The 20,755-nt window shown below is 42.8% G+C and overlaps 1 protein-coding gene across 1 annotated transcript in view; it reads right to left on the reverse strand.

Annotated features, from left to right (window-relative positions):
- Nucleotides 1–2,447: 2,447 nt before the first annotated feature.
- Nucleotides 2,448–20,755, reverse strand: part of ROBO1 (roundabout guidance receptor 1) — a 1,194,505-nt gene continuing 1,176,197 nt past the window's right edge. The window contains exons 29-31 of the mRNA XM_060234426.1: nt 11,555–11,863; nt 3,349–3,563; nt 2,448–2,682 (exon numbers count right to left, since the gene is read on the reverse strand). Coding sequence (XP_060090409.1) covers nt 2,668–2,682; nt 3,349–3,563; nt 11,555–11,863 — 539 coding nt within the window. The 3' untranslated portion in view covers nt 2,448–2,667. The remainder of the gene's footprint in view (nt 2,683–3,348; nt 3,564–11,554; nt 11,864–20,755) is intronic.

Raw genomic sequence — 20,755 nt, forward strand, 5'->3', positions numbered from 1 at the left:
TGATGATATGTAAATTAACCATGTAATTTTAGCCTTATAAACTTTAGTCGATATATTCATAGATTTATATATTTAGAAAATGTATATGCTGTCTCTCCAGCAATTTGCTTGAGGCAGCTTAGAATGCTGACGTTTTGTGTCTTAAGGCTGTTGGCAAAGATAGCACAAATAGAATATGGCTACTTGGGCAAACATAATAAATAACCCTGTTCAAATAGGAACCACCAATATCCCAGAGAACACCATGAAAGGCATAAGTGATAGACAAAATATTTAAGAAAAATTAAAACATTCAATCCATAAAAATCTAAAATCCAAACTGTACAACAAAAATTATCACTATTGTAGCTATCATATATATAAGCTAATATATATAAATTGCCAAGGGTTTGTCTTGTTCTAGCATCATTAAGAAACATAAATTAGAATATGGATATGCTGAATTAATTTTCAGATGCTTCCATTAAAGACCACAGGATAAAGTGAATAGCATGGAGTATGGAGTGTAGGTGAAATGCAGCTAAACTTGTATCAAAAAAATTGGCTAGGATGGCTATGACTTTATTTGTTGTATACTGAAACGTCCCACAATATGGATATCAATTTTCTGCTAATGGGTAAAAGTAAAGATCTACACTTGGAGTTACAGCTGCAGTGAAGGCAAGCTTCAGCACCGACACTGAATGGCCCTGACTCAAATGATACTGTGGGGAAAGCAATATATCTGACCACACTGGAATGTAGTGGGGTCTCTGAAGTCCTCAGAGAACATGAAGTTCTTTGAATATGATTGCTAGAAAAAATGACAATCTGTATAAAAGCTAATTTTGGCTTCCAATAGATTATAGATAAATTTATACCATACGGTGCCCTAAAATTCTCTGGTGCTAAGGTAAATAGTTCTGCTATTATTTCACTGTTTAATTTACAATATAACCTGATCAGCTGGTTTGTGTATCACTGAGAATTAGTTCCTAATGATATAAGGAAAACAAGAAACTCAGCAAGAAAAGATGATGTATTTGAGAACGTTTTTAATAAATAATGTGACAAAAATTACTTTTATGATTATTGAATCCTCAGTATGCAAAATTATGGCTAAAATATGAGGTTTCTTACATGAACATAATGAAAAACATTAATCACATGGATTGTTCCCTCAGTACTGCACACCCTTTCTATTGTAACCATTTCTTAAAAATTACATAAATGAAAATGTTTAGCCCTCAGTAAATACCAAAACACTCCTTTTCTCCCCCCTCCCCATTGAGGCTAGGCCTGGTAATTGTCCATAAACAAACACACAATTTTCCATTAGCACCGATGACAAAGAAATTTTATAATTACAAAAGAGATCATAAAAATCTACAGACAAAGGACATCATTCTGTATTTTTGTAGGAACTAATGACTCTATTTCAGTTTTAGCAGAACTCCAATGTCAAGATAGGCCATAGGAAACTTGAGTGTTTAAAGTCCAGGAAATAGGGAAAGTGTTCTATTTATGGCCCATTCTTAGGTTTGCTACCTTTACCATCTGTCAGCATTCAAATACTCCCAATAAGAACATAGAGCATTAACAAAAATATGAAAAAACGAACAAAAGCTTAACATTTTACAATAAGACAAAAAACGTTAATAGTTACAATGTTTTACAAATAAAGTTTAGTGATTGTGCTTTTAAAACCAAAAAAACAAAAACAAAAAAAATAAACAGTGCATTACAAAAAAACCCCAACCCCCCAACCCCCGAAATCAAACATAACTTCTTTAAGTGGCACTTCTTTAAGGTGAATTGACACTATAAAGCAGAGGTCTGAGATTTGGGCCAGTCATTATGAAGATGTTCTTTCTATGTGATGCTTAATAATGTCCATTGCTTTATAAGTTAGTGTTTCTAGAAGCACTGGTTGAGACCAATGATTTTTCAAGTAACTGATAAACATAATTCAATTTGTAACAGCCAAGCTCTTGTTGGCATGTCTTCTTCCTATGCTTAAAAGACTTTTCCAGTAATGAATGTACCTTCATGATTAAAGGGATAATGCATATATAAATTAAAGTTCTATGAGAATTTGTAAAATTAATATGTATGAACCACTGTAACTTAAATTATACAAAACTGTAATTTTTGCTGCAAAGGGCTCTGACTGCTGGAAGAAAATGCAGCGCAGTGAAACAAATGCAGCCTATAACAACAATGTATAGTTAGAAAACCCTTTGCATAGACATAATTCTTTGCAACTTGCTATTTTCTAAACAATGTTAATCTATAAAGGGAATTATGAACTGGTTTGGTGGTATGCATGTTATTCTGCACTGCCTGAGTGAGAGCAAACTAGAGCTCCTCTTTCTGCCCAAAGATGGAAGTAGCAACCAGCTTAACACCTCAGAAAGCAGTTTATTCTCTTGGTCAAAGAAAATTATTCTCTTGGTCAGAGAATATTAGCCTAAGGGAATAAAAAGGCAGTCTTCATTATGGCAAGTTTTTAAAAAAGAAAACATTAAAATCAAGATGAGCATTCTGATGGCATAAAAAAAAGACAAGAAGTTGTACACTCTGATTGCACTGAATATTACTTCCTGGCATCAAATATCAGACTTGAGGCATCTTAAGTGATATCTTTTTGATCAGATTTCAAAAAATGTGTAACAGTACATCTCTTCTTCAGCTTTCAGTTTCCTGAAAAAAAAAATCAAAACCATTGCTGGGTATTATCTTGCTGTCTCACTCAAAATATTTTCATACACCAATTTTGAAAACAAACACATGGAAATCACTTTATGTCATACAACGGAAAGCTGCTGCTTAAGCATTGGTTTAAAAAGTGGTAAAGATATAATTGCTATAAAAGAAGTGATTGTACCTAAGAAATATTTCATATAATTACAGAAAATAATAACATCTTTCCCACATAATCATGGCTACAGTTTAAGGCTCTGAATTTTATAGGCATGTGATTTCTTCTCTTTATTCTCATGACGTGATGTTTAGTATAATTTTGTTTCATATTTCACTTTTCATGTGTTAATATTAAATCAATTAATCAGCAACAAAGGACTGTAAATATCTTTTGTAAACATCTTTAAATATACTCCCCACCAATAATCTTGGCCAACGCTTAGATCAGTGTTGGAATTAGACAAATAAAACAGCCCTCTTGAGGGTAAGCAGAGTATAGAACATGTATTAAATAAGTAAGTACAACTGGAGCTATCCTTATCCTCTGAGGTCATCAGTCTGAAGCCACTATACACTAACCAATCTAAGTATATTCTTTAAGGGACAAGCACTTGCATTTTCACAACAGATTTGTCATGCTCCAATGATCTATTAAAATTGCCAGACTGCTATTACCTGTAATTCTTCTTCTTCATCATCATCCTCTCCTCTCTCATATGTTCTAAAAACCTGCATTTCTGCAACATTCCTTCGACCTAGATTTGCTTGTTCTACTCTTTGTCTACCTCCTGATCCTCTTGATGACATAGAACTTGAAGAACTGGGATCTCTAATGTTGTTTGATGTTGGAAAAGTGGGTCTACAATATGGCAGAATATCCTCTGTGGAGAGAATTTTATGTTTGTTAGTATGGCCTTAGACTGATGGATGCTCCAAATGTCTGAAATGGTAATAGTTCGGCGTTTATGGAAGTTGTAGTTTACACAAGTATAACCTACAGTTGCTTCGGAGAATGTGCTCCATTTTCAGCAGTACACTCATTACTTTCCTGCCCGTGCTTGTACATATGTCTTCTTTCTACTCCAAAACTACTTTGTCAGCAATGGTAGAAGAATTACCATCAGAATAGAATTGAAGTTAAGGAATGTACAACTTTTTTTTATCAGAAACAGAGGCTTTCAAACATTCTACCACAGAACTAGGGGGCAAAATCATATCTTCCATGTTTTGTAAGACCATCAATCACTGTAGTACTCTATCTTTCCCCTGTCATGTACACCACCTTCATTATTAGAAATACCAAGTAAGGACTGGCAAGCAGGTGCTGAATATTTCAGGGTGGTAATTCTAATTATTGCCTTTCTCCAGATTTCACCCAAAGGACTTTCTTTGTGATTTTTACAAGATGCAAATGTTGGCGTATGTGGCCAAGACCATGTTATGACACAGCAAAGGGGAGCAAACAGTTAGTTCCCCTAACTCCTAGACATACTATTCTGCTGGCAGTGCAAGACTTTGGCATGTTATGACACAGTAAAGGGGAGCAACAGTTAGCTTCCCTAATGCCTAGACATACCACTTTGTTAGCAGTACAAGACTTTGGCACACAGTACTTTTGAAGAGCTTCCAAAACAATTAATTTAATTAATTTCTGCTTCCCTACATCAGCAGCTAGATTTTCCCTCCATTTCTATTTCTCCCTTCACTGACTGAGCAGCCTTTGTATCATGTTTCCTTTTCCCCTGAAGAAACTTTGGTGGTCCCGCCCTGTCTGTAAGATACGTTTTCACGATTTGCTCAGCCCAGGAATCTGAGGGAAGGGATAGAATTGCCCTTTAACTTAAACCCTTTAAAATGTCTCTTTGAAATACTTTTTAAATAAAAAAAAATAACAACAATAGGAAAGGTCAGGTGAAATCAGGGGTTGAACCTACTAGGCTAAAACTTGTACAAGCACTGACTTTTGATCTTATATATCAGACTAATGAGAGGTTCTTAATTTATTCACAGTTACTTATATCTTTATATTGAGAGACTTTTGTTCCAGTGTTTTCCAGACACTATGATACACTTTATTTGAGTGTATCAAATCATATTTTGATGTTCAGAAGACTGATACTCTCTTCTCAGTTCCCAAACCACTTCTCTTGGAACACCAGTACTCTTCTTGAATTGTTCAGTGAGTTTTAATGTCTCTACTGGCAGTTTCTAATAACACCAGGCCAAGTGTGATTAGAAACTGGATGAATCATCAATGTTGTGTGGTATCAGGTCACTTCTCCGTTATCTATTAAGGAATGTAGATTATTAAAAACATCTCCGTTTCTCACACTTCTCACAGTATCAGGTCACTAGAGGCTGATGCTGGGTTGTTGAGTCCTTCCTCAGAGGCCAATTCTGCACTCCTCAGAGATGAATCTCCTTTGTTTGACTTGGTAGGGAATCCATCTCTAGAAGATCCATTTCCGTTGGCGTGAATGGCCAAACTTCTCTATTACCAAACTTCCTTGTCAAACCTTGCCCCAGTTCTCTGTGTTCAAACTGCTCTCAGCTAATGCTGAATTCAGACTACATTCAGTCAAGGCTGAAATTTCAGTACTAACCCCATTTTATGTTAGGGTTATTCTCAGAAGCCCTCTCATGGATTGCTGCCTTGACGTGGCGCGAGGGCTTGCGTGGTTCAGTGAGGCTGTGGGCTATGCCATGCAGGGTCACCCAAGATGGACAGGCCACAGCTGAGAACCCAGACAAAATGCGATCCACTGAAGAAGGAAATAGCAACCCACTCCAGTATCCTTGCCAAGAAAACCCCATGGACAGTAACAAAAGGCTAAAAGATATGGCGCTGGAAGATGAGCTCCTCAGGTTAGAAGGGAAGAGCGGAGGGCAAGTCCAAGTAACCACAGAAAGAGTGAAGCAGCTGGGCCAAAGCCAAAAGGATGCTCAGCTGTGGATGTGTCCGATGGTGAAAGAACAGTCCGATGCTGCAAAGAACAATACTTCATTGGAATGTGGAATGTAGTCAAACAAGAGATAGCAAGACTGAACATCGACATCTTGGGAATCAGCGAACTAAAATGGACAGGAATGGGTGAATTTAACTCAGAGGATCACTACATCTATTACTGTGGGCAAGAGTTCCATAGAAGAAATGGTGTGGCTTTTATAGTTAACAAGAGAGTGAGGAAGGCAGTAATGGGATACAATCTCAAAAATGACATAATGATCTCAGCCCGTATCCAAGGCAAACCATCCAATATCACAGTAATCCAAGTCTATGCCCCAACCACTGATACAGAAGAGGCTGAAGTGGACCAGTTCTATGAAGATCTACAACGCCTTCTAGAATTAACACCAAAAAAAGATGTCCTCCTCATCATAGGGGACTGGAATGCCAAAGTCAAAAGGTAACCAGAACAACTGACAAGTTTAGCCTTGGAGAAAAAAATGAAGCCGGGCAAAAGCTAATAGAGTTTTGTCAAGAGAACAAACTGGTCATAGCGAACACCCCCTTCCAACAACCTAAAAGGCGACTCTACACATGGAAATCACCTGATGGGCAACACAGAAATCAGATTGATTATATACTCTGCGGTCAAAGATGGAAAAGCTCTGTCAAGCATGCATATTTCTAAGCACAATGGTGGGTGTTTAAACAGAAAGGAGGCTGTTAGTATCCCTTTTCCCCCAAAGGTTGGGCAAAGAGTAATTCCATCTAGCCCAAGGATGTTCTCGCTGCAGCTGGGCTGTGAGGTGCCTCTCCCTCACATTCACACAGACAGCTCTTATCAGGTCTGGAAGAAGTGTGAGAAACGGAGATGTTTTTAATAATCTACATTCCTTAATAGATAATGGAGAAGCCCCTGACAATCCAAAACAACCGACTGGGGATGGTACTGGCCCTAAGCAGCCTCCGTGGCACACACTTAACACATGGAGAGCAGCAGGGAGAGGGTCTCCACTGAACATACAGTGACTGTTCATCACCCCCAAAATGTGGGTCTCCCAAAGATCAACTAGCTTGATGGACAAAGCACCCGCTTGGAGAGAGGCGATCCTGGCGTTGCCTTCCATACGTTCGAAGATGGGAAAGGACAGTGACCACGGCACCTCGGAGGCGAGTGGTGGGAATGATTGAGATGAAAGGGGAGGACCATGCCCCGACTCAGACGAGGAGGATCCAGACCCAGACCCTTGGGAATTCTTCTGAACGGTGAGATTCGAGATGGCGGAAATAGCAAAAGGGTTGCGAGACGAAATGCAAATCAATGCTACTTTCATGGCTCAAGAGGTGAGGAGGCAGTTAGAACAAGCACTGCAGCTACCGGGCTTGAGGGGGGGGCAGCTACCTCCGCCATCCCTCCAGTGTTACAACAACCCATGCTACAGCAGCCACCACTGCTACCACGAGACTACAGGAGAGGCCACAAGCTGGATGCCACCTTTAATGGGGATCCTGAAGAGGTAGAGTACTTCTCTATCCAAGCCAATAGTTTTATGCACTAATGGGGAAATACCTTCCCAGATGGTATTTCCCAGATCAGAGTGGATTATTTAGGCTCGAAACTGAAAGGATCATCAAAACAGTGGTACATGAGTCTGTATGAGACCAGAAGTCCCGAACTAGACAACGTAGCGGCGTTTTTATGAGCCCTGCTAACCCAGTATGAAGATCCGCTACAGGAGACCTGAGCCCTTACCGCCCTGCGGGACCTACAACAAGGGTCCAAGGCAGTTCGAGATTATGCGGCCGAGTTTCACGTGAATGCAGCCAAAGTGTGTGGGTGGAACGAGCAGATGAAGATGGAGCAGTTCCAGAGAGGACCTGAATGCAAATGTGTTGGATCGAGCCCTCCAACAGACTCGCCCACCACTTTGGTGGGGTGGGTGCAACTGGCTGGTGAAGTAGAAACTAATATGAAGCGAGTGGCTCTCCAGCGCCAACAGCGGGAAGGGGGGAGTGAGTCTTGGCCGGGGGCAAAAGCAGAGGGACGAAAAGCAAACCAAGGGGGGGGGGGAGTCACAAAACCGACTACCCCCAGACGTTGCTTTCCATGTGGTGATCTAAATCATCTGGCCACCAATTGCCCCGAACGGCCTTGAGGCCCCCCTCCTCCGAAGACCAGCACACCCAAGGTGAAAAAAGCGGAAGGGTGAGCAAGGGAGTCAGTGAAAGGCAGCTCAGTGACAGCAACCCCTCTGAAGAGGAAATTATCGTAGTGGACGAGTTAGGAGAAGACGCCTGGGAATATGAGCTTGCGGGAAACGGGGATGACCTGCACTGAGAGGTGCTGAGCAGCAAGTTGCGGAATTAACGGCACCATTGAGAGTGAGAATAACGGGGACTTTATTTTTCATCCCATTGACTTTATTGAACCCTAAACTAAAATGGTGCACTAGAGATATAATCACTCCCAAATTAGTGGAAGCCCCGGGACTCACGACAAGCCCCCTACCACACCCCATACAATTCGAACAAATGGATGGGACAGTGATGAGAGGGGAGCCTTGCACGGAACAAATCCATGACAACAGGAATAGATGACCATTGGGACACATAATTCTTTGTAGTGGCCCCCTCCTCCTCCTTTGACATTTTTCTAGGGGTAGGATGGCTAGCCAAACACAAACCAGACATAAAGTGGGGCGACCAGATTATAGACTTCAAAGATGGACATTGTGAGCACCACCACTGGGATGAGGGCTGGGGTCCGGACGGAACCGCCTCCAGTAAATGAAAAGCTATGCCTCACCATAGAAGAGGTGAAATCGATCCCTAAGGAGTATAGGGACTTAAAACAAGTGTTTAGTAAAGACGAGGCCAACATCGAGACACTGACTGTGTGATAGAATTGATCCCAGGGTAAAGCCTCCCAAAAGCCAAATTGTAGTCCATGGGGTGGGCCAAGAAAGCAGAGCTGTGCAAATTTTTGGATAAAAGCTTAGTGGGGGTTCATAAGGCCGGCCATGGCGCCACATGCTGCCCCAGTACTCTTTAGGAAGAAGGACGAGGGGCTCAGGCTTTGCACGGATTTTAGGGGGATCAGCCTGATTTCAACCTCAAATGAGTATCTCGTTCCATTAATAAAAGATTTATGAAGCATGGTGTCAGAGGGAAAGATTTTCACAAAGTTGGATTTGAGAGACGCCTACTTTTGGATGCGCATAGAAGAGGGGGATGAATGGAAGATGACGTTCAATACACCAATGGGACAATTTGAATATTAGTCATGCCATTCGGATTACAAGGGGCCCCCGGAGTTTTCATGAACTTTATCAATGAAGTGCTACTGAAATATTTGTACAAAGGGGTAGTGGTGTACCTCGATGATATAATTATTTATTCCAAAGACTTACCATCTCACGTGAAATAGGTCAGAGAGGTTTTAAAAACCCTTTACAAGCTTCAGTTATATGCCAAACTATCCAAATTTGAATTTCATCAGAAGGAATTGGACTATTTAGGTTTCAAAGGGACTGGCTATGGACCCCGCAAAAATACAAGCTGTATTAGATTGGGAACCCCCGAGGACACGGAGACCGCTCCAATCATTCATCAGATTTGCGAACTTTTACTGTAGTTTTATACACGGGTTCGCCCAAACCATGCTCCCTCTGACAGACCTTCTCAAAATGAAAGGGAAGGGTCCAGAAGCCAAACGGCCAGGGGCCAGATTAGTTTGGACAGCTGCGTGTCAGGAAGCATTCAATAAACTGAAGAGATTGTTTACCAGTGAACCTATTTTGATTCACCCCAATGGATTAGAACCATTTGTGGTCCAATGTGACGCTAGCGATGTCGCTGTTGGGGCAATTCTTATGCAACCTGATGAGGAGGGGGCTCTCAAACTATGTGCCTATATTTCCAAGAAATTTTCCCATGAGCAGAGGGAAAATTTTACCTTCCTCCCCCACAACAGACACCCTGTGAGGTGGGTGGGGCTGGAGAGGGCTCTCACAGCAGCTGCCCTTTCAAGGACAACCTCTGCCAGAGCTATGGCTGACCCAAGGCCATGCTAGCAGGTGCAAATGGAGGAGTGGGGAATCAAACCCGGTTCTCCCAGATAAGAGTCCGCACACTTAACCACTACACCAAACCGGTTCTCCGGTTAGTGAGTATGTATTAGCCTTCTGATAAACGCAGGTTGTTTTGGTAATTGCAGGTTTTAGTTTTGGGTTTGTGCAGTTGGGGATACAAAAGAAATACCCCGACAAAGTTGGTGATCTATGCATAAACAGAATTCGCTAACAGTATGTTATGGTTAAAAGTAGAATTTTATAGTAGGCAGGCACCCATTAGATAAAGAAAGGTAGGGCCACCATTGATTTTAAGGATGATTGACTCGGGGAGGGGGTATGCTGGTACTTATTTTCTCTTTTCATGTGGCTGGTCACAGCAAAGGTGAACATTATAATGTATATACTAGGAATATAAGGATTTCAAATTTTATCACCAATAATGCTCTAAAGATAGCTATCATATACAAGAGGTTGCTGCAGTGTACAAGTTCTTGGCTCAGGCATTATATAGTTTATGTGAGTATGCTGAATCCCAGAGAAATCTGCTCTTGTATGTGTAGGCTGCACCTGACAGCCATGAACTACCAAGTTCATAATATATGGTAGGTATTTATTAACAAAAACTTGTACTGGGTAGATAACATCCTTACACCCTTAAAGATTTTAGATATTTACCAGGCTCGGCACTGACACAATACACAGAATTTTACTACAAAGCTTGCTCTAAAAAGTTAAGACATATATCAACAATGGTTGGGTTTTATGTAGTAAAGATCCTGTATAGACACTGGACTGGCCACTGAAAAAGCATATGTTATCTGATAATGAAGTTTCCAGCTCTGTAATTCTTTGAGTCCTAAATCAATACATAAAGTTTCCCCACTAATAGTTTAACACAGTTTGAAGGTGATAAATTACTTAAACATTAATAGTATTTCCAGTTTTTGTGTCACCAGCAAGTTTTGCCACCTGCTCTAAGCTATTAATACATAAATTGAAAAGCAACAACTGTAGCACCAATCCTGAAGTGTCCTGTTAATGATTTCTCTTTCTCATGACCTACTGCCATTTACAATGACCTTTTGGTTTTGAGCCTATTTAACCAATCTACTACCCAATTTCTATACTCCGGTTTCATGCCCAGGGTGTCTAGTATGAAGTCCTGGCTTGCCTCTTTGATGACAGCTTTTACACAGGCCTATATAGATTCCTTCATACACTTTTCTCTATCAGGTCTCACAGCTTGCCATAAACTGAGATTATGTTAGTCTGGGATGATACATTTGTGACATTTGTAACATAGTGTGCACTGATATTTACAGCCAGAAGCCAGGCTACTGTTCTTTTGTTTATATATTCTTCAAATTTTAAAAAGGGACTGAATGGCATTTACTGTGCTTTTTACTTTTAGTAATATCAAGAAAAAGGAGCCTAATTTTAAAAACTTTTGGATGGAAATAAAAGTACCATGATGCAAAGAAGAAAAGCTCATGTCACTCTTCATAAATGCCTTTCTTTGGGCTTCTTCTGTTACAGTAACCAATGAAATGCAGTCATGCAATGCAGTATGGGATGTACAAAAGACATTAAATTTCTAAAAGGAATTTGGTTTTATTTGCTAATGGCTTACTTCCCTATATTTCCAACTTGATGAACACTTCAGGGCTCTATATTTGCTTTGTGGTATGGTATAATTAAATTCTAGGAGGCAAGATTCCATGTCCATCACAGGAAGAGGCAGCCCCACTAAGCTTCTATGTCAACAGGGAATTTTGGTTGGTTATACTGCAAAAACTTTATTCATAACTACAGACAAAGCTTTAATTAATATACGCCCAACATTTCAAGTCACCTTGAAGAAGATGTGTTTTTGCTGGTGTGCCATCTCGCCTTGCTGCTTTATTTCCTCGCAGTTTGCTATCGCTTTGCTGTTCCTGTGTTTCCCGGCGCTCCCCTGAACTTGTCCTCACATCAGAATGCTGGTGGCCATCAGAACTTTCTTTCCCCTTATAGCTTGTTCCTTTTCTTTCCACTGCCCTTTCTGTTCTTGGTTCTATAGAAGACAACTTTGGCAACATGACAGGCCTAACCTCCATTTGAGATTTGGACTGGGCTATGGGAGATTTTATAGCAGGAGGTGGTACAGGAGGGGGTGGCAGGTCTACAAAAGAAAAAAGAATAAATTCATTCAGAAAAATTACATTATCTTCATCATCATTGTATCATAATCACATTTCTCAACACACAACTTGAAAGCTAGGTTTTTAGATAAATTTCCTATGTATTTAAACAAATGATGGAAATTCCAAAAGATGGAATATACTTATGAAAAAAAATCAGTTTCCAGGTTTAAGGAAAGGTGCTGGCACGGAAAAATGACAATACATGAGATAGCTCAGTCCCCCTGAAAAATGGCAGATTTTGAGAGCATGGTTTTTCCACTGCATAATGCTTAGTTCCTCAGCATTATACACTACTGAGGTCCCTCTCCTCCTAAACCCCACCCATGTCAGGTTCCACCTTCTACATCTCCAGAAATTTCCCACCCTGGAGTTGGCAACCCTAAATTCTCAACATAGCTCCATCTTTGGATACTTAAATATGGAGATCATGGCCATGAACAGACAAGACAGATTTTTCTGCAAACCTGAGAAAGCCCCAGGTTAGCAGAAAAATCTGAAACTTTAAAAAAAAAAGGGGGGGGTAGCTGCTCCAAATAATAGACACACCACATGTAAGCTTTAAGAAACAAATGTTCTCAATGGTCATTGCTAGGCAACCACAATAGTACTGACAGCCTTCCAGCATTGGCTTCTGCCAGCAAAACACAGAGGAGTGGGGCATGGCCCATTCCAGGGCTGCTTTGGCCTCTGAGGAAGGACTCAACAACCTGGCATCAGCCAACTGGTGACCTGATACCACACAACTTCGATGACTCATCCAGGTCTACCTGTTCACTACAAGAGCCGCTACCCTTTGAAAGCAGTGTGGTGTACTGGTTATCAGTATTATTCAGGTTTCTCCCAAATCAAATTGGATTGAGAATCAGATTCAGCTACCAAATAGACCACCCCAAATAAAAGCCAAAATTATATGACAGCCCTTCAAGTACTTAAAGATGGGATCATATGACCTCTCAGCTGCTTCCTCTTCAGGCTAAACATACCCAGCTCCTTCAACTTTTCTTCTTAGGACTAGGTCTCCAAACCCCTCACCATCTTCATCGCCCTTCTCTGGACCCTTTCCAGTTTGTCTATATTTTTCTTAATTTGTAGTGCCCAAAACTGAACACAATACTCCAGGTGAGGTCTTTTCAGAGCAGAGTAAAGGAATACCATCACTCAGGGCTCTTTGGACAGCAGGAACTCCTTTGCATATTAGGCCACACACCCCTGATGTAGCCAATCCTCCAACAGTTACAGGGATCTTAGTACAAGGCCTACTGTAAGCTCCAGGAGGATTGGATACATCAGGGCTGTGTGGCCTAATATACACAAGAGTTCCCGCTACAAAAAAAGTCCTGCCATAACTTCCCATGATCTGGACACTATACTTCTGTTAATATAGCCCAATATTGCATTTGCCTTTTTAGCCACCACATCACACTGCTGACTCATGTTCAAGCGTATGGTTCACTAAGACCCCTAGATCCTTTTTTCATGTACTAAGGCCAATACAAGTCTCCCCATCCTATACTGATGCATTGGATTTTTCCTACCTAAATGCAGAACTCCACATTTATCCCTGTTATAATTCATTGGTTTTAGCCCAGTTTTCCAGCCTGTCAAGATCATCCTGTATCCTGTTGCTGTCTTCTACTGTATTTGCAACCCCTCCCAATTTAGTATCATCTGCAAATTTAATAAGCACTCCCTCTATTCCTTCATCCCAATCATTTATAAAGATGTTGAACAAAACAGGTCCCAGGACAGATCCTTGAGGCACTCCACTTGTCACTCCTCTCCAAGAGGATGAGGAACCATTCACTAGCACTCTTTGGGTGCGATCTGTCAACCAGTTACAGATCCACCTAATGGTAACAGGATCCAAACCACATTTTGCCAACTCGTCAACAAGCGGGACAAGCGGGAATAGTAAGCGGGACCTTATCAAAAGCCTTAATGAAATCAAGATAAACTATGTTCCCCTGATCTAGCAAGGTAGTAACTTTTCAAATCCCATGCTGGCTCTTAGTAATCACAGCCATTCTTTCTGAATGCTCAAGGACTGATGATTTGTTCTAAAACTTTTCCAGGTATAGACATCAAACTGACCGGTTGATAGTTTCTCAGATCTTCCTTTTTCCCCTTCTTGAAGATGGGAACAACATTTGCCCACCTCCAATCTTCTGGCATCTCTCCTGTTCTCCAAGAATTCTCAACAATAATCACCAGAGGCTTGGAAATTACATCTGCAGTTTCTTTTAGTACCCTTGGATGCAGTTCATCTGGCCTGGAGAACTTAGTTTCATTGAAAGAAACTAGGTGTTTATTTACTACCTGATGCTGATCCTAGGTTTCAACTCCCTTCCCTCATTATATGTTCTGTTTTTCCCATGATAAGCACTGTTTCCCTCAGAAGAGAAAACTGAGGAAAAGTAGGAATTGAGCAGTTCTGCCCTCTCTACATAATGTTATAATTTCAGTTTTCGGTCCCTGCAATGGGCCTACCATGTCCTTTCTCTTTTTCTTACTTTGTACACAAGAAAAAAACCCTTTTTTGTTCTTTTTAGCATCTGCTAAATGGCATTGCATTGCAGCTCAGCAAGATTGTTGTTGCTGGCTTCAAATATGAAGCCCACTGCTTTCCCTGACCATTTCCTTGCTTTTCCCAACAATTTCCCAGGGAACAGGAGGGAGGAGGAAAGGGGCAATTGGAATTTGGTCAACAGAATTTCAGGTTAGGGGGAAACGTACTCTACTTTTTAGCCAATTGCAGAAGTTTGTTCTTTCTTGAAATTCTTCCGCGCATGGGCAGATAAAAGCAAGGGTATGGCTGAACTATAATCCACTGCTGCTGAAATGTTGGTTGTTGATTGTGTGACTGGCTTTTGCTTCAGCTGCTGCTCTGAGCCTTGTTATCCTGGTGCCTGAGAGTTCTGCAGGGCTTGTAAAACAGAGCTGTTCTGCCAGGCCTATGGTTGAAGTGGTGGAGGTTTACCAGTTTGCCTCCCTTTTGCAGCTCAGATGCTAAAATACCACCAAAGATTACATCACTTGGTTATGGTCCAACCATTCCCAGATCAGGCATTAATAGTACAACCAGCACAATGCTACCCTAAGATTGGTATATTGTTACTTTAAATTGTTTTAACCATTTTATTATACAACTATTAATAAGGCCTGTTGTGAGGTAAAATGCAACAGGTGCTAGAAATTTGCTGTGGGTGAGTGTTGTGGCCTGGGGGGTGGCTGAGAAGGGAAGGGAAAGATAGAGTCCAACCCCCTGCACAATGCAGGAAACTCACAAACACCTCCCCCTAAATTCACAGGATCTTCATTGCTGTTAGATGGCCATCTAGCCTCTGTTTAAAATCCTCCAAGGAAGGAGAACCCATCACCTCCCGAGGAAGCCTTTTCCACTGAGGCATCGCTCTAACGGTCAGGAAGTTCTTCCTAATGTTGAACCAGAAACTCTTTTGATTTAATTGGTTCTGGTCCTACCTTCTGGGGCCACAGAAAACAATTTCACACCATCCTCTATACGAGAGCCCTTCAAGTACTTGAAGATGGTGATCACCTCTAAGCTGCCTCCTCTCCAGGCTAAACTGTCGGTGCGGGAGTTAGCAGAGTGAGCTTGGTGACCTGCCCAACACAGGGCTCCAGGAAAGAAATCAGCCAGATACCTGCAACTAGTGCCAAAATAGTGTATTTACAGATACATACAATAAGTGCTCACTAGTGCAGTCCAATACCTTACTTCAACAGACAAAATGCTCCGCCTACACACCAACTCTCAAAGAGAGACCTGTGTGGTCCACACACAGTCTTCTTATAGTTCTACTAGCCAATCCTGGCTGTGCACTGTCATGCTGACTCAGCAGGTTTCTTCTCTTGGCTTCTGCCGGCTCAAACCGGCCTGCTGATAAGGTCATTGTGACCTAGCATGCCTGCTAGATCACCAGCTGTCAAAACATAGCTGTCAGACTGGGTGCAGATAGATTCATTACACCAACACACCTCCTAATCTATTGAACCCAGTACACCCAACCACTGTACATAGTCTTCAAGTTCACATGCAGACAGTAATATACATTTTCATATTTACACATTCATCATTACCAGTCCAGGAACTCGTCTGGGTGATAGAAAATATCATCACTGTCCTGGTCAGCCAGCTCCTTCTGGCGTTTGGCTTCAGCCTCCCTATTCTTTGCCTCGCACTCTGAAACACAGGCCTTCCACTTCTTGGCCTTTTCCTTCAGCATTTCTTCAAACCCAGGTGGGTCTGGTTTGACTGTCAGAGTGACATAGGGTACCTTATACCTGGCAGGAGGTTTGCCTTTTGTGGTTCTAGCAGACACCCGTACTTGGACCGGCCTCGTCTTCTTCAGGCTGGTCTGTTGCCACCTCCTGGGCTGGTTGTTCTGCCCCTGTGATTAGAAGTTGCACCTCCTGACTTTCACACTCCACCTCCTGACTCTCCGTCTGAGGCTCTGAACCACCTTGGAGCTCACGTTTCTCTGAGCCTCTGCTTGCCAGCCCCCGGTCGGGAGATTGTTGTTCCTGCTTAATTACCCTGGGCAGGACTCCAGCATCATTATCAGTAATTGGCAGGAGTACAAATTCTCTCTTATCAGAGTGTGAGGCCAGCTGGACTGCTCGTTAAACTGGGCAGTTTCACTGAGGATTATTTTCCTTCTCTTATCGCAGAAGCGATAACACCTGGCCTCTGGCTTGTAGCCCAGAAAAGTCAGGCTCTCTGCCCGGACATCCCCCTCCCTGCTGCTCTCGGAGGGGATGCCAACCCGAGCCTGTGTCCCAAAGACTCTCAAAAATTTCAAATCTGGATACCTGTTGTACAGCAACCTATAGGGCAAATTATTTACAGGTTCACACCAAACACGATTATGAATAAACACAGCACAGTACATGGCTTCTGCCCAATAACAAATTGGCAACCTTGCATCTTCAAGCATGCTGTACATTATCGTTTGCAACACAGCTCCTGTGCGCTCCGCTAGCCCGTTTTCTTTCCCACTTTCTTGGGGTGTGGCTGGGTTCACTAAACGGTGGGCAATGCCCTTGTTCTCCAGCCAACATTTCAATTCATTTGATAAGAATTCCCCCCCTTTGTCGGTCTGAATAGCCTGGAGGTTTACACCTAATTGTCTCTCAACTGCTTTGACCCATTTTGTGAACACCTTGTACACTTCAGATTTATGCACCATGGCAAAGACCCAAGAGTACCTCGTATGGTCGTCTGTGGCCACTAAGCAGTACCTCCTCCCCGACAGACTTTTTGGCAAGGGGCCAATCACGTCTAAGTGAACTAGTTCTAGGGCACGCTTACTTTCTCTCGTGCTTTCCTTAGAAACAGCACATGCCTTGCTTTTGGTCTTTTTGCAGACCTGACAGTCTAGGTAACAGTTGCAGGGTTTCACCTTTAGACTTGGCACCAACTGCAGGGTCTTCTTTAACGCTCTAAACCCACAGTGCCCGAGTCTCCTGTGGAGCAGATGTATACACTGATTGTGCACTGGCACATTTGACACCTGTGCCACCTGGCCACAATGACTCTGGACCAAATATATGTTACCTTCTCTCTTCCCAGTTGCAAGCAGCTTCCCCCCACCTCCTAGGATTTTACAACAGGTCTTTTCAAACTTTACCTGGTATCCCTGGTCAATTAACATGCTCACACTCAGCAGGTTCGACCGTAATGTGGGTACACATAAAACATACTGCAAATTGCAATCTAGTACAGGAAATTCAACACTCCCTGAACAAGTAACAGTGGCAGACGTCCCGTCAGCTAATCTGACATGCCTGTGCTCAGGAATGTCAATATTGTTCAACAGCTCTTTCTCGCAGCAGAGATGGCTCGTAGCACCAGAGTCTAAAATCCAAGCAGACCCTGTGCTCTCTCCTGCAGACGTGACCAGCCGGGCTTCTTCCCCACATGGGCTGGTGGTCCGCTGCTCTCGCTGCCTCCGTCCACGCCGCTTCCCCCTCTCTGGGCAAGCTCGAAGCAGCTGCCGAAATGATCCACAAACATGGCAGCGTTGGACTGCCCGTGCAGTCGGCTCCTCTTTCTCAGCCTTTGGCCGTCTGCCAGCAGCAAAAGCTGGCTCACTCCTGGACGCTTTCCCGGACGAGCTGATAACCACACGCTCCCCAGCCGACACCCCCGGACAATTCACCGCTGTAATCCTCTCTTGGAAATCAAGCAGGTGGGCACAGACGTACTCCATCGTTAGAGTCGCCACATCAACCGTCTCCAGGGACGTTATCAAGGGAGTAAACTCAGGCGGCAACGACGACAGTAAAATGTAAACTCTGTCATCGGGAGCTACAGTCTTGCCTCTGGCCTCAAGCTCAACGAAACAGTCTGTTAGCTTCTTGATGTGGTTTTTCACACACCCTCCAGCTGGCATTACAGTGCGAAACATCTTCCTAGTCAAGGCCATGAGGGAGCCAGCAGTGGTACTAACATGAACCCCACTGAGCGCGTCCCAGGCAGCCTTGGGAGTGTCCTTCCCTCGCACATACACCAACTGATCATCTCCTACTGCCAGCACGATGTTTGCCAGTGCCTTATCGGCTAACACAGTCTCGGCAGGAGATAACGCTGCAGGGGGATTACTTACAAACAGCCATTGCCCCTCACGCTTAAGGTAGTGTTCCATTCTCAGGCTCCACACCGCGTAGTTGGCTGAATTAAGCTTCTCAACGGCCACTGCAAGCTGCTGCTGAGCCATGATGCCGACTCCTCCACACAGCTGGCTGCCGTCGTCCCTCTGGCTCTCAAAACGAGATAGCTGGTGCTTCTTTGTCCTTCAACCGGAGTTCCTCGCCTCCGGCTCCTTCCGAACTCTCGGGCAGCTCAACTCTCTCGGTGCTCCTCCGCGCAGCGGAACCGCCCTGGGCCCATAACCCTGTCGGTGCGGGAGTTAGCAGAGTGAGCTTGGTGACCTGCCCAACACAGGGCTCCAGGAAAGAAATCAGCCAGACACCTGCAACTAGTGCCAAAATAGTGTATTTATAGATACATACAATAAGTGCTCACTAGTGCAGTCCAATACCTTACTTCAACAGACAAAATGCTCCGCCTACACACCAACTCTCAAAGAGAGACCTGTGTGGTCCACACACAGTCTTCTTATAGTTCTACTAGCCAATCCTGGCTGTGCACTGTCATGCTGACTCAGCAGGTTTCTTCTCTTGGCTTCTGCCGGCTCAAACCGGCCTGCTGATAAGGTCATTGTGACCTAGCATGCCTGCTAGATCACCAGCTGTCAAAACATAGCTGTCAGACTGGGTGCAGATAGATTCATTACACCAACATAAACATCCCCAGCTCCTTCAACCTTTCCTCATAGAACTTGGTCTCCAGACGCCTCACCATCTTTGCCGCCCTTCTCTGAACTCGTTCCAGTTTGTCTATATCCTTCTTAAAATGTGGTGCACAAAACTGAACTCAGTACTCCAGTTGAGGTCTTACCAGAGCAGATTAAAGCGATACCATCACGTCACATGATCTGGACACTATACTTCTGTTGATACAGCCCAAAACTGCATTTGCCTTTTTAGCCACCGCATCACACTGTTGACTCATGTTCAGCATATGATCCACTAAGACCCCTAGATTCTTTTCACACATACTACTGCTAAGACAAGTCTCCCCCATCCTATAACCACACATTGGATTTTTCCTACCTAAATGCAGAACTTTACATTTATCCCTGTTAAAATTCATTTTGTTGATTTTAGCCCAGTTTTCCAGCCTGTCAAGGTCATCCTGTATCCTGTTTCTGTCTTCTTCTGTGTTTGCAACCCCTCCCAATTTAGTATCATCTGCAAATTTAATAAGCATTCCCTCTATTCCTTCATCCAAATCATTGATAAAGATGTTGAACAAAACAGGTCCCAGGACAGATTCCTGAGGCACTCCACTTGTCGGTCCTCTCCAAGAGGATGAGGAACCATTCACAAGCACTCTTTGAATGTGATCTGTCAACCAGTTAAAGATCCACCTAATGGTAACAGGATCCAAACCACATTTTACCAATTTGTCAACAAGGATAGTATGTGGAACTTCATCAAAAGCCTTACTGAAATAAAGATAAACGATATCTACAGCATTTCCCTGATCCAGCAAGGTAGTCACTTTCTCAAAAAAAGAGATCAGGTTTGTCTGACATTAGTTGTTCTTGAGAAAACCATGCTGGCTCTTAGTAATCAGATCCATTCTCTCCTGTTCTCCAAGAATTCTCAAAAATAATAGCCAGAGGCTCAGAAATTACATCTGCAAGCACTTTTAGAACCCTTGGATGCAATTCATCTGGTCCTGAGGACTTAGTTTCATTTAAAGAAACTATGTGTTTATGTACTACCCCTATGCTGATCCAAGGTTGGAACTTCATAACCTCCTTATATGTTCTGTTTTTGCCATGTTGAGCACCATTCCTTTCAGAAGAGAAGACTGAAGAAAAGTAGGAATTGAGCAGTTCCGCCCTCTCTTCATTACCTGTTACAAATTCACTTTCTTGCCCTCGCAATGGGCCTACCATGTCCTTGCTCTTTTTCTTTCTCTGAACATAAGAAAAGAACCCTTTTTTGTTGTTTTTCGCGTCTTTGGCCAGCCTAAGCTCATACTGAGCTTTAGCTTTTCTAACTTTTTCTCTACAAGCACTGGTGATTTGTTTATATTCATCCTTGGTTATAAGGCCCTCTTTCCAATTCCTAAAGGAGTCTTTTTTATTTCTCTCTTTAGAGGGCTGTTTATGAAGCCACTTCGGCTTCTTTAGGCTGTTTCCATTTTTTCTTCTTGTAGGAATCGTCTGTGATTGTGCTTTCAGTATTTCACTTTTAAGAAACTCCCACCCCTCCTG

The sequence above is a fragment of the Heteronotia binoei genome, chromosome 3, assembly GCF_032191835.1.
Source record: "Heteronotia binoei isolate CCM8104 ecotype False Entrance Well chromosome 3, APGP_CSIRO_Hbin_v1, whole genome shotgun sequence".
Lineage (NCBI taxonomy): Eukaryota > Metazoa > Chordata > Lepidosauria > Squamata > Gekkonidae > Heteronotia > Heteronotia binoei.